This window comes from Canis lupus, chromosome 11, assembly GCF_003254725.2.
Source record: "Canis lupus dingo isolate Sandy chromosome 11, ASM325472v2, whole genome shotgun sequence".
Lineage (NCBI taxonomy): Eukaryota > Metazoa > Chordata > Mammalia > Carnivora > Canidae > Canis > Canis lupus.
The window spans coordinates 5328163-5340857 of NC_064253.1; the positions used below are offsets into that span (position 1 = coordinate 5328163).

The following is a 12695-nucleotide window of genomic DNA, read 5'->3' on the forward strand; positions in this document are numbered from 1 at the left end:
AGAATGTAGGAAGCTTCAAGAAGGATAACTAGTTCCTCCTTTCCCTCTTATCTTTCTAGAACCCTCCCCAGTCCCACTTCTAAGAATGAAATCCAGGAGGTATCAGGTGCTTCCCAACAATTCACACACCAAAGGTATAATTAATAGCCTACAGGAAATGGGGGCACCTGGGTGGTCCAGTCAGTTAGGCATCCAACTCTTGAGTTCAGCCCAGGTTATGATCTCAGAGTCATAAGATTGGGCTCCATGTCAGGCTCCACACTCAGCGCAGAGTTTGCTTGGGATTCTCTCTCCTCCCTCTGCCCTTCCCTCTGCTTATGCTCTCCTTCCCTCTCTCCCTTAATAAATAAATAAATAAATAAATAAATAAATAAATAAAGCAAGCAAGCAAGCAAGCAAGCAAGTAAGCTGATGCATATTTGGCAAAATGGTAACATTTATTAAATCTGGGAGCTTGGCAAACATATTTATTAAAAATTTTCATTACAATGGCTCTACGGGATATCCTGCAGAATTCCAAGTAAATAGATACTCCCCACTGCTCCAGGAGGTGGCGCTAAACCCCATCCTTCCCAAGGTGGGCTAGGCTTAGAGACCACTTCCAAAGACTTGACAGAGGAGGGAAAGAAATAAGCAGTAACTGTCCAGTGGAAACATCCAGCAGATACCTCCTTCAGCAGGTGACAAAAGTTAACATCACCAGAAATGTCATGAGGTGTCACACACCCCTGACATGATGCAACAAGGACACTTCACTTCCGTGGTACCCTTCCCCAAAACCCATAAGCCAAATCAATCATGTGAAAACAAGCAGACAAACCCATTCTACAGCACACCCAGCCAATACCCCTTAAGACTGTCAATCATTAAGAAGAAGGAAAGAGTGAGAAACAGTCAGAGATCAGAGGACACAAGGGAGAAAAGACCACTAGATGCAATGTGGCTATGTGGAATGGAATCTGGAACAGAGAAAGGACATCAACACAAAAGGTGGTGAAATCCAAATTTAGTCTGGAGTTTAGTTAATAGCAATGTACGAACCTTAGTTTCTCAGTAGCTTGGTAGTTACGTAAGATGTTAACAATACGGGGAAGTGGGCGATGGGGACATGTGAAAACTCTCTGTCCTGTTCGTGAAACGTTGCTGTACCACTGACTATTCCATCAGAAAAGTTTATTTATTTATTTATTTATTTATTTATTTATTTATTTATTTATTTATTTAAAAAGGACTGTATGCCATCAAGAGCGCTCCAGCTCAAATGCAAACCGATGAGGGGTCACCTGTGCCTTTGGGAATCATAAAAAATACAGTGGTTCCTTGGTTCCTGGCACAGATGAAGAAGGAAGTGTACCGTGGACGTCAGTTTTTTCAGAAAACTGAAACCAAACCTTCAGTTGCCCCCCTCCCGCAAAACAAAACAAAACAAAACAAAACAAAAAACTACCAACCAACCAACCACAAAAAAACCCAGCTTAGTTTTTCAGTTATTTTTTGATGGCAAGCATTCAAAAGTGGATGATAAAAATCCCTTGCCCTTTGAGCAGAGGACAGTGAGTGTAACGGAATCCTTGTTGGGTGAAGCAGGGTCACCGGTGAGAACATCAGCTGTTCACATCACGCCACACCAAGAATGGTTCTGCGTTTCATTTTCTTTACTGTGGTAGGGAGCTGGAAATGCAGAGGCCCTGCACCTGCTCAGATACGGCTCAGCAAAGGCCCAAAAGGATGGATGTGGATTGAGATGTCATAACCCCAGGTGAGCCAACACCAAGAAGAGTGCACCTTTCAGCTGCAACAAGCACTTAGCTGACGAGAGGAGCCCACGGCTGATTTTCCCATTTATCTGTTAGCTTTCCATTTGCTGCTGTTAGCAGCAGAGCCTCTGCAGGTGGCTGAATGCAAAACGTTCTCTGGGCAACACCGAAGACACCAGTAGTCTCTGTGATCTCATGCCAGGCCTGGGAGAAGCAGGTGGAGGTGAGGGGTTAACTCACCAGTATCTCCCTGAGGGAGTTTAAGTTGTGACCTTTTCTGGCTCTACTCAGAGAATATTTTCTTTTGGATTTTTATCACAGGGTTTGGCAGAGGGGGTGGGGGATACTTTGGTTTCTATTACACAAAGGAGTGTCTAATGAAACCAAAGCCGTGTGACATGAGCCAGAGTGCTCAGCAGCCACAGAAGGAAAGTCTTTTCTACTGCCCTCTCCCAGGGCCACATGCCTCTTCTACTCCCTGCAGTCCAAACAATGCTCACCTCACAGCTCAGTAAAGAGATGAGCCCCTCCTCTGGACAATGGACTTGACCCTACTCTCTGCCCCAGCTTTTCACTCAGACAGTCCCCAACCTGTATTTAATTTCCCATGAAGATAGCATTGAGAACATCTTCTGGAAGTCTCTTTCCCTTGAAATATCTCAAAAAGAGCCATAAAAATAACATGATGGGTTGTTCTCACTAGATAAGCAAGAGAGAAAGCTATATCTAGAATAAAGATTTGGGGATAGAGGCACCTGGGTGGCTCAGTGGTTGAACGTCTGCCTTTGGCTCAGGTCATGATCTCAGGACCTTGGGATCAAGCCCCGCATCAGGCTCTTTGCTCGGCAGGGAGCCTGCTTCTCTCTCTCTTTTTGCCTCCTGCTCTCTCCACTCATGTTCTCTCTGCCAAATAAATAAATAAAATTAAAAAAAAAAAACAACTCTAGTGTGAGGAGTTCCTGATGTTTTTCTTGACCGCTATACCATTTGGTGTCTGTTATCATGAAAAGCATCTAGAAAGTTTCAATTACTGTCCACAGTCACATTTTGGTGGGCACTGGACATTTTCTGCTAAATGCGGGCCAAATGTGTTCCATAATATTACCCGGCCACTGGCCTTTATGTTTTGGTCAGAGAGTCTCTTACTAGATGTTGTTGAGTTTTATAACCAACATCCCAAAAGGCTGAAGTGCTACCAGCCTGGGAGAGGAGGAAGGACCAAGGTGGTCTGAGGAGCCAGAAATGACCTTGTGCTTTAGGAGTCACACGTACCTACATGACTGTGCGTGTTCTACGCTGCTGGGGAGCACATCTTCACCCCCTCACACCTGCAGCTGAGCAAATGCTACCTTCTCTCCAAAGATACTCTGGGATATTTTGGGATCACATTCTAGTACCAAATTAGGAGTCTCAATTAAAGGTTGAATATACCAGAAGTCTAAATCTATCCAGGAGGATAGAAAGACCTTGCCAGGATCAATTTTTGTGTATATAATTAAAAGACACTAAGAGTATGCTGCTTTATTATGCAAAGCAATTACAACATCATTTTTTTCCCTTTGCTGGAGGATATGGGCCAAATTTCTATTAAGTATTCGTATGCCTTTTGAGTCTTCTGATGCATCCAGTGTAACTCTTTTGAATATGACAATAAGAGGGATTATATGACTAACTCAAAGACCTGAAATAACAGAAATAATAGTAAAAAAAAAAGTCTGAGCAATTCGAGCAGCAGTTCTATCGGCTGCTACAAAATACAAATACAGAAATTAGGTTTCTACACTCCAGATCTTTATTCTGGAAATAGCTTTCTCTCTTGCTTATAGGAAGAGAACAACCCATCACATCATTTCTATGGATCTTTTTGAGAAATGAAGTGGCTGCAGGGTTGGTGGCTCAGCAGCCTCTTGTTAGTATTAATCAGTTCCATACGATCCAGGCTCCCATGTGGTATTGAGCTGGCTGGACCACCCAAGACAAAGCTGAGAATGGATCTGTTCCATGGCTTGTGGAATAAATTCTACCTAAAGCATCTTTCCAAGGCAGTGATCAGCAGATAACTGTCAGTTTAAAATTTCTACACAGAAATAAAGTAGAAATGGCCTGTAGACAAACGAAAAGGTGCTCTCATTCCTACTGAGAGAATTAAATTGAAAATTCTTTCTCACCTCTCTGCTGGTCCACTGAACTAGCGTCCTTATAGCATCCTTTCGTTCCATTGTTGCAGATGGAGCAATCTTCTAAAACCAAGAATCAAGCTGTCTTTTCCACTGCTTGAAACCTGGCTTCCCAGTTCACCTCACAGGTATATTTAAATATAAACAGGCACCTGGGTGGCTCTGTTGGCTGAGCATCCACCTTCGGCTCAGGTCATGATCTCGGGATCCTGGGATGGAGACTCCTATCAGGCTCTGCACTCAGCACAGAGTCTGCTTGAGATTTTCTCTCCCTCTGCCCCTCCTATCTTTCTCAAATATATAAATAAACCTTCAAAATAAATGAACATTGTAACGTACTTTAGCATAAACTGAATATAAACTATACAGTGCTGCCAGCTTTTGAATTTACAGTGTCTTGGAAATTTTTTCACGTTAGCACAGAGAGAGCTGTCTCTGTCTGTCACTGCTGTCAAAGGCTAGCAGGATTAAGGTTCACTTAGCTCTTCTCTTAATAGTGAGCATTTAGGTAGTTAACAGTTTTTGCGCTCTTTATGAATACCGTGCGAGGGAATATCCTTCATGGGCCTTGTGTTTCACCTGGAGAGTTTGTCTTAAAGAAGACACTGTGGGAGGAATTCGTGGTTCAGTCTTCCAAGTCACTGATGCGGTCTTTGGCAGTGTCGGACACCTGCTCTCACCACGGGCTGGGTGCTCGCTGCGCCGCACCTGCTGCCGCCAGGGCGGGGAGCGCGGGGTCGGGGCGCGGGGGTCGGGGCGCGGGGCCAGGAGCGCGGGGGTCGGGGCGCGGGGCCAGGAGCGCGAGGGTCGGGGCGCGGGGCCAGGAGCGCGGGGGTCGGGGCGCGGGGCCAGGAGCGCGAGGGTCGGGGCGCGGGGCCGGAGCGCGGGGGTCGGGGCGCGGGCCCCAACCGTCCTCAGCCCCCGCCGGGCCCAGCAGCCATGGGGGCGTCGGTGCGGCTCCTGCGGGCAGTGCTCATGGGCCCCCCGGGCTCCGGCAAGCGCACGGTGGCGTTGCGCATCACCAAAGGCTTCCAGCTGAAGACGTTCTCCAGCGGGGACCTGCTCCGAGACAACCTGCTGAGGGACACAGAGATCGGTGTGCTGGCCAAGGTTTTCATGGACCAGGGGAAGCTCATCCCGGACGACATCATGACCCGGCTGACCCTTCACCAGCTGAAAACCTTCACCCAGGAGAGCTGGCTGCTGTGCGGTTTCCCCAGGACGCTGCCACAAGCGGAGGCCCTGGAGAGAGCTTATCAGATACACCTGGTGATGAGCCTGAACGTGCCCTCGGAGGTCATCAAGCAACGCCTCTCTGCTCGCTGGATCCATCCGAGCAGTGGGCGCGTCTACAACCTGGAATTTAACCCTCCCAAAGCCATTGGCCTGGATGATCTCACTGGCGAGCCTCTGGTTCAGCGTGAGGACGACAGACCAGAGACGCTTAACCAGAGGCTGAAGGCTTACGAAGACCAAACCAAACCCGTCCTGGAATATTACCGGGAAAAGGGGGTGTTGGAGACTTTCTCCGGAACGAAAACCGACCAGATCTGGCCCTGCGTGCGTGCTTTCCTGCAAACAAAAGTTCCCCAAATAGACCAGAAAGCATCGGTTACTCCATGAGGACAAATGCTTGCAATCAGCAAGCTGAGCATAATCTCTTCTTCCTTTCTTCTGTTAGAAGTTCCTCCTTCTAAGGCTCCACCGTGTATGAAGTCCTTGAAAGTTAAATTAGTTTCATTTCTCCAGATTTTATTTTGGATGCTAAGGATAATGCCAAATGAGGCTCATGCTGAGATTTGTCTTTGGAAATTGCCTAGTGTGTTTTATCCAGCTATGGGTACACGATACAAAAACATCAGAGATGTCCGAGCTTAAAACATCCTTGTAGAGCAAAATTAAAAGAGCAGTTGGTAGTAATCTGACTTCTGCTCAGGCGGAAAAAGTGATTCGTTTCATATCTTTCTGGAAAAGTAAAAAAAAAGTTACATTATACCAATTTGGAGACAATATCTCATCAGAGGCCTTTGTGTAGCCAGATGCCAAAAAAGACGTTTCTAGCACATGGGACATGGCTTTGTGAGATGCTGTATCTATAAAATTCCAGATAAAAATAACTGGATTTACAGATTCGGTGGGGGGGGGGGGGGCTAAGAAATGTGTGCCTTATGATCTACTTGCCAGTTCTTTTTGATGGTCATGCCTTGAAGAGTAACAAAGTCTTTTTTAAACAAAGAAGAAAAACTCGTGACACTACAGAAAATGCCCATGCTTGGTCATTGAAGAGATGGAAATGGAACAGGCTGACCTGGTGGGAAATTTCCTGGACAGATACAGCAGTCATAATTAGTAACAGGTGTAGCAATAAAAAAAAAGCTTTCTATGAGAGGTAAAAAAGGTCCAGGAAGGTGAGTTTGCTGAAGGTGGAGTTCTTTATTCTGGATGGAGAAAATTGATACCTGGGATTGCTCACTGCCATCCTCTCCCAAGAGGAGAAAGTCCTGTCAGTGTGTGTCATCTGACCACATTTTTAAATCCTGATTTTTTATTCCTTTGTGGGGCTGGGAGGACACATGCTTATGTGCCGTTGCCTGGTAGGAGTGGGGCAGTAGGAAAGAGGTAGAGGAGAAACACACGTATCTTCAATGGCATATTTATTCTTTATTTCAGTTGGTGCTAAATCAAATGAAACAAGTTCTTGTTGGACAGGCTGTTATTAACTGCTTTTGAAAACGTGGCCCATTTCACCCCAGGCACTTAAAATATACATCCAAGCAAGTGTGTCTTATACATTTGGGAGAAAAATTCGCTTTACCTTCTTTGGGTTGTATTTTTCATTCGTTGTCAGTTTTTCAAAATGGACCAAGTCTTTTTAAAAGGTTTACAGAAAACATTTCATTCTTCAAGACACTTTCTATAACAACCTCCTTGGATATTACGTGCTTTCCGAGAGAGAACTACTCAACTTAGGCATTATCTCTAGTCACTAGGTTATAAGACACATATTAGTCTTTGTCACAATAAAATTACATTTCAGAAAAAAATAGTTTCATCTGCTGCTTCAGTTTTTGCAAGGATCAATTTTTAATCTCCATGACCTCTAGTTGATTTATTTGTGATTGCTTTATCCTCACACAGCGGAGATATTTACTTATGCTTATTTTTCTAATTGAAGCCCAGTTGACATATAATAGCTCCAGGGGGACAACACAATGATCTGACAATTCCACACATGACACAGTGCTCCCCACATTGTACAGTCACTGTACAATGTCATCACAGTCTTGTTGACTATATTTGCCATGCTGTATTTTTCATCCTTGTGAGTGACTGACTTTGTAACTGGAAATTTGTGCCTCTTCTATCCCCTTTCCCCAATTTGCCCATCCCCTCCCTGCCCTTCTGGTTTGTTCTCTGTATTTATGGGTCTGTTTCTGTTTTTGCTTACTTGTTCATCTGTTTTGTGTTTTAGATTCCACATATAAGAGAAATCATATGGCATCTGTCTATGTGTCTTTCTCTGGCTTATTTTTTTTTAAGATTTTTAAAATGCATTTATTCATGAGAGGCAGAGAGCGAGGCAGAGACACAGGCAGAGGGAGAACTGATGTGGGACTGATGCAGGGAGCCTGAGTGGAACTTGATCCCGGGACTCCAGGATCACAACCTGAGCCGAAGGCAGATGCTCAACTACTGAACCACCCAGGTGCCCTCTCTGGTTTATTCTTGATTCATCTTCTGCTCGCTCTGTTCTTTATCTTGCTTGGGGGTTAAGCTGTCTGTTTCATTCAGTCTCTTGTCTTTTGTAGTGGTGGGTCTTCCTTGAATGTGTGGTGATCTTCGCTCTGTGATCTTCCCTATGGTTGAGATTCTCCATTACTCTGTATCCCCTGCCAGTGGGTGTTTGTCACCTGCCTGGGGAGATGGCTGGTCTGAATTGGACTACTCTAGGGACAGTGAAGAAGGATAAGTCACTGAGTGAGATTTCTCTGGGGTGTTCAGGTCTACCCCATTCCCCTGGCAATGGACACCCTCAAGACACATGGCCATGCCCATCCAATTTGGGCTCCCTGGCCATGACTCCTACCTGAGGGCTGACATTTAGTCACTGCTATTCAGGTCAAGAGCAGCCAGAAGGGCACCGTGGAGGATGAATCGTTGGCTCCTCCTGCAGCAATGGCCCAAGCACCTACATGTTGATCATCCTCGATACCCTTCTGCTTCTGGTGCCTTGCCCAACCTTTGGGGACGGAGCAGGCTCAGCGCTCCCTTCACCTTTCCAATAGTCTCCTGTGTGCATTGTACATGGGGCTTCCTATCTTTCCATCAATCAGTTCTGCATGCCATATGTCAGGGTTTCTGATTCACTGAAAGTGAAATGCTGCAGGAGGGAAGAATCTGTAGTACTTAGTAGGATACTTCATCCACCATCCTGAAATGGAACCAGATTTTCTTGTCCATCCTCAGGATATATACATCACCAAACCTAGAACTGCAGCCTTCAACTCTGGTTGCACGTTAGAATCATCTGGGGAGCTTTAAGAGAACACTGATGCCCCAGGCACATTTTCATTGAATTATCAGGTTTGGCGGGGGTGGGAAGCAGAATCATGGTCATCGTTATGTTTGCTGTATTTAAAAGCTCCCTAGCTTTTACAAGTCACCATCCTAAAGCACAGAGTTGATTAACAGAGAGCCAGCCTACAAATCAGGGTTTAGCAGAGACTCAGAACCACCTGGCACTCTCACCAGCTGGAACTTATACACAAACAGCTCTGTCCCCCTTGTCACTATTTTTGCCCCCACACATGGATATTTAAGCAATGGATATTTTATCATTAGTCATTGCCACGGCTGACATTTTTCATTTTTCACTTTATCTATGTTGCAGATCAAATGTCACTCTAGTTAATAAACCCCTTTTCCTGTGTGGCTAGCTGGTCAAGTTGTCAGATGTCAGCTGAGCATTTTAGGCTCAGCTAATTATGGTCATTTTCCCGTGTGCAGGTTGTGAAGCCAACCTGCGGTATAATCATGATATATGGGTTTGACGTTGTCTAATCGTCAGAAAGGCTTGGTTTAGTTCTAAATAAAACCTGCGGTGGGGGGGAGACCAATTAAGTGGACTCTGAAGATGAACTAGCCCTGAAACACATTTCGTTTCTCTGAAAAACAGCTGAATTCTATATTAGTGACTGACATACACTTGGATACATTGAAATGGGAACATGTTTATGGACAGTTGTGGGATATGCCTATTCTTCACTTTGGCCAATGATCAAGGTCTAGATAGCCTGCGGTCTTATGAGGGCCTTGCACACTTTTGGGGGTTGACCATCTAGACAAGCTTGCGTAGTGCCTTCTCCAGCAAGGACCAGGAAAACACCAGGTAGGCGGAATCAATACGGAGTTTGGACAGAGTGCAGCTAGGGAGTAGGTATGAGGAAGAAGGAAAGAATACTGAAGACATGTGTGAGAGTACTTTGAATATGACGCTGGGCACCACCCTCCCTTCGGCAAGCTCACAAAATTTGCATGATATCAAGAGACTGGAAAACGTATTTAAAATTGGTAGTGGTTGTGGGGTACTCAAAGAGGCTAGAATTTTCTAGAGGTAATCAGAATATGTGTCTAATGAAGTGGACGGATGTCAGGCCGCATGGATACTGAATTGGGCTGTTGTCAACGTGTAAGGCTTTGAGAGTTGATCAGCAATCCCCCTGAGCCAGCCCTGCATGGACAGCAGACTCCTGCCCAATCACAACTCTGGGTAAGGGCAGAAGCCACCGAGTGGAAGAAACAAGGAGGAAGTTAAATTTAGATGTTGACTGGAAAGACTCAGAAGAGAATGAGCAATTGCTTATTCAGTGAAACAGGGGATTGGAGGGTGGAAGAAATTAGAAGGAAACCTCTAGAACTAAAAAAAGAAATTAGAAAATATTGACAAGGGGCACCTGCGTGGCTCAGTCAGTTAAGCATCTGCCTTCGGATGGGGTTGTGATCCCCGGGTCCTGGGATCCAGCCCCATGTTGGGTTCTCTGCTTCTGCTTCTGCCTCTCCTCTCACTCATGCACGTGCTCCCTCTCTCAAATAAGTAAATAAAATCTTTTAAAAAATAACTTCAAAAAGAAGATACTGACAAAAGAATTGACGTAATTGTGATAGAAGAAAGGCAACACTCCCATGCTTAGTGGTAATGAGCTCTAGTTCTGCTTTCTCAGTGTTTTCATTTCTCCTTATGAAAATGAGAAATTCTTACTATATCCCTTGAGCACATTGATAAGAACCATTAACTTTGGTAAGTGAAGAGAGGTCCAGGTACACTACTTTGAACCAAATGAAATCCTACTGGGATTTCCATCTAGCAAGAATAAGACTGGTCTCCTGGAGTCATTACCATTTGGAATGGCCACTTCCTGGGGACTCTCAAGGGTGGCAACATTGCATGCAATCTGTCTTCAAAGGTGATCATTTCTGAAATCACTGGAGAACCCGTGAAAATCTTTAGCAAATTTAAGAATCCCAGAATCTTCCTTTTCTTAGTCTCCATAACAGCACTCTTAAAAGTTAACACATTTAAGCAGTAAAGTAGCCAGATGACATTTCTGTATGAATACAAGCTGGACCCAGAGTTAGTCCTTACAAACGACAACAAGGAAAGATAACAGGCTCTCCCAAATATAGTCTGACAGCAAAGTTTTCAATTAAGGAGTTTGTTAGTAAGTAGCCCTCTTGTCACTTAAAATACCCTTGCGCAATGCAGTAGCCAGGAACTGTCAGGAGACAACTCTTACCAGGAAGCTATAGGGTCTCCTGAGTCTCAGAGACATGTCAAGTGCTGGTCAGTGCTGCTTCTGCATTTGCAGCCCTGGGGGAAGGAAAATGTCAAGTTCTCAAAAATGCAACAAAATAAAACTTAAGCAACTCGAACAAGAAAAGCAGCAATGCATCAGAATAATACAAGTCCCTTTCGGAGACACTGTCCTGTGTGGATTTTAAGCTCTTGGTGCCCCACTAGGATATCCTGTTTGCTATTTTCTTTGCCTAAAACCATGATTTGCAGGTTCAAGAAAGTAAAGAAAAAAAAAGCCCTCCTCCTGCCCACAGGCCCTTCCACTTCTGATAATAGTCACCAAAAGGAGGATAGATTCTTCTATGTCACAGCTGACAATAAGGCTCACAGTTATCTCAGAATTTCACAGTGACTGATATTCATTATAGGATAAAAATGAAGAATGTAAGAGGGCAGAGGGAATGACGGTTATCTATAGCATGGTGGTGAGGTGGCATGTGCAAAAGCCAGGAGGGAGGGCAAGAAAATGTTCCAGAGAGGAAGACTGATGGCTAACCTTCTGCCTAGGGCAAGGCTGAGTGGTGATCAGATTTTGGTTTTGGCTCAGTAAAACCTTCCTTCTCACCCGTTACGAAGCAATCGCTCAAAGTTTTCTCGGACACAGCAGGTGCTTGCTACACGTAATCCTAACTAAGCTGTTGTTGCACAGGGGTTTGGCAACACTTCTAAGCAACTACTTCCTTCCCCCTTGTGCCTTTCTTCCAGGAAAGAGTTTCCATCTCTGTGCTCTGAGGAATTATAGGTGGGGATGGTGGGGAGTTAGCTCATCACCAGCTCCCAACATCCCAAATAGTCATGCAATTACTTCCATAAGCTATAGCAGAACAGCCAGCTAAGCAGTAAAGCTACAGGTAGGTTTAGAACTTAGTCATTGGTGCCACAATCAGCATGAGCTATCGGGTAAACATTCATGGGAACGTTATGAGAACATGTTCACACTAGTGTGTGTGTGTATGTGTATGTGTGTGTGTGTGTTGGGGAGCACGGGGGGTACGAGGAAGGGTACCTTCTTACCAAACTTATATTTAAAAAGTGTAAAAAAATCCCAAACATGCCTCCATGTGGAGCTGCATGAATGAGCTTGTGCCTTCCTAGTTAGCCACATGCTCTGTACAGTTTGTTAGGGAAGCCCTAATAAACTAACTATGTGCCTGTTTAGTGTTCAAACATCTGGTAAAATCTACTTGTTTCAACTTTCCTAAATGCACAGCATGAAGGTGTGTGTGGATCCCCAGGGCAGAGCAGAAGCAGTCAACTCAGCAGGTTTGCATGCTCAGTGCGACGCCTACAGAAGTCATATGGAGCTTCGCCAAGGCTCTGGATGAGGGGCCACACTCTCCCTAGGAATAAACTCCATGACTTAACTATGGTGTTTGGACTATCCTGCCCACACGCTCCACCTATTTTAGACAGCACATGACTCTGACTCACACAAAGGAGCAAAGAACTGCATGATGGCTTTAAAACATGCTGCACACCCACTCCCTTGGGCAAGAGCCCAAAAGAACTCAGGTCTCGAAGTGCCAGTTTTGGGGACCTTTACCCCTTCTGACATTTGCAAACAGACCCAATGAGCGAGGTCACCAAAATTTGGCAAGAAACAAGCAAACACTTAAAAATATCTGCCCAACATATAAGCTGAGTACTTGAGCAGAAATGTGGGGGCAAAAAAAAAAAAAAAAAAAAAAGAGAGAGAGAGAGAAAAAGTCAAGCCATTTCTAGCTTGATGTCTTCTATGATATAGTTAGCTCTGCCCAGATGCTGTGGGTGGGAAGAAGCCTAAAAGGGTCCATACCACCAGGTCCTGAGGCCACCAAGAAAGTGCATGGAGAACCTTATTGTAGGGGCCATTGGCTTCGGGTGGCGTCATGCAAATGGAGTGCCACACTGTCCAGTGCCCTTCCCCAT

At 45.0% G+C, this 12695-nt stretch overlaps 1 protein-coding gene across 1 annotated transcript; it reads left to right on the top strand.

Annotated features, from left to right (window-relative positions):
- Positions 1 to 4842: 4842 nt before the first annotated feature.
- LOC112659678 (GTP:AMP phosphotransferase AK3, mitochondrial-like) lies at positions 4843 to 6980 on the top strand. Its single transcript, XM_035697001.2, has one exon. It carries the CDS (start codon positions 4874 to 4876, stop codon positions 5555 to 5557), a length of 684 nt encoding a protein of 227 aa, XP_035552894.1. The 5' UTR covers positions 4843 to 4873; the 3' UTR covers positions 5558 to 6980.
- Positions 6981 to 12695: the final 5715 nt, after the last annotated feature.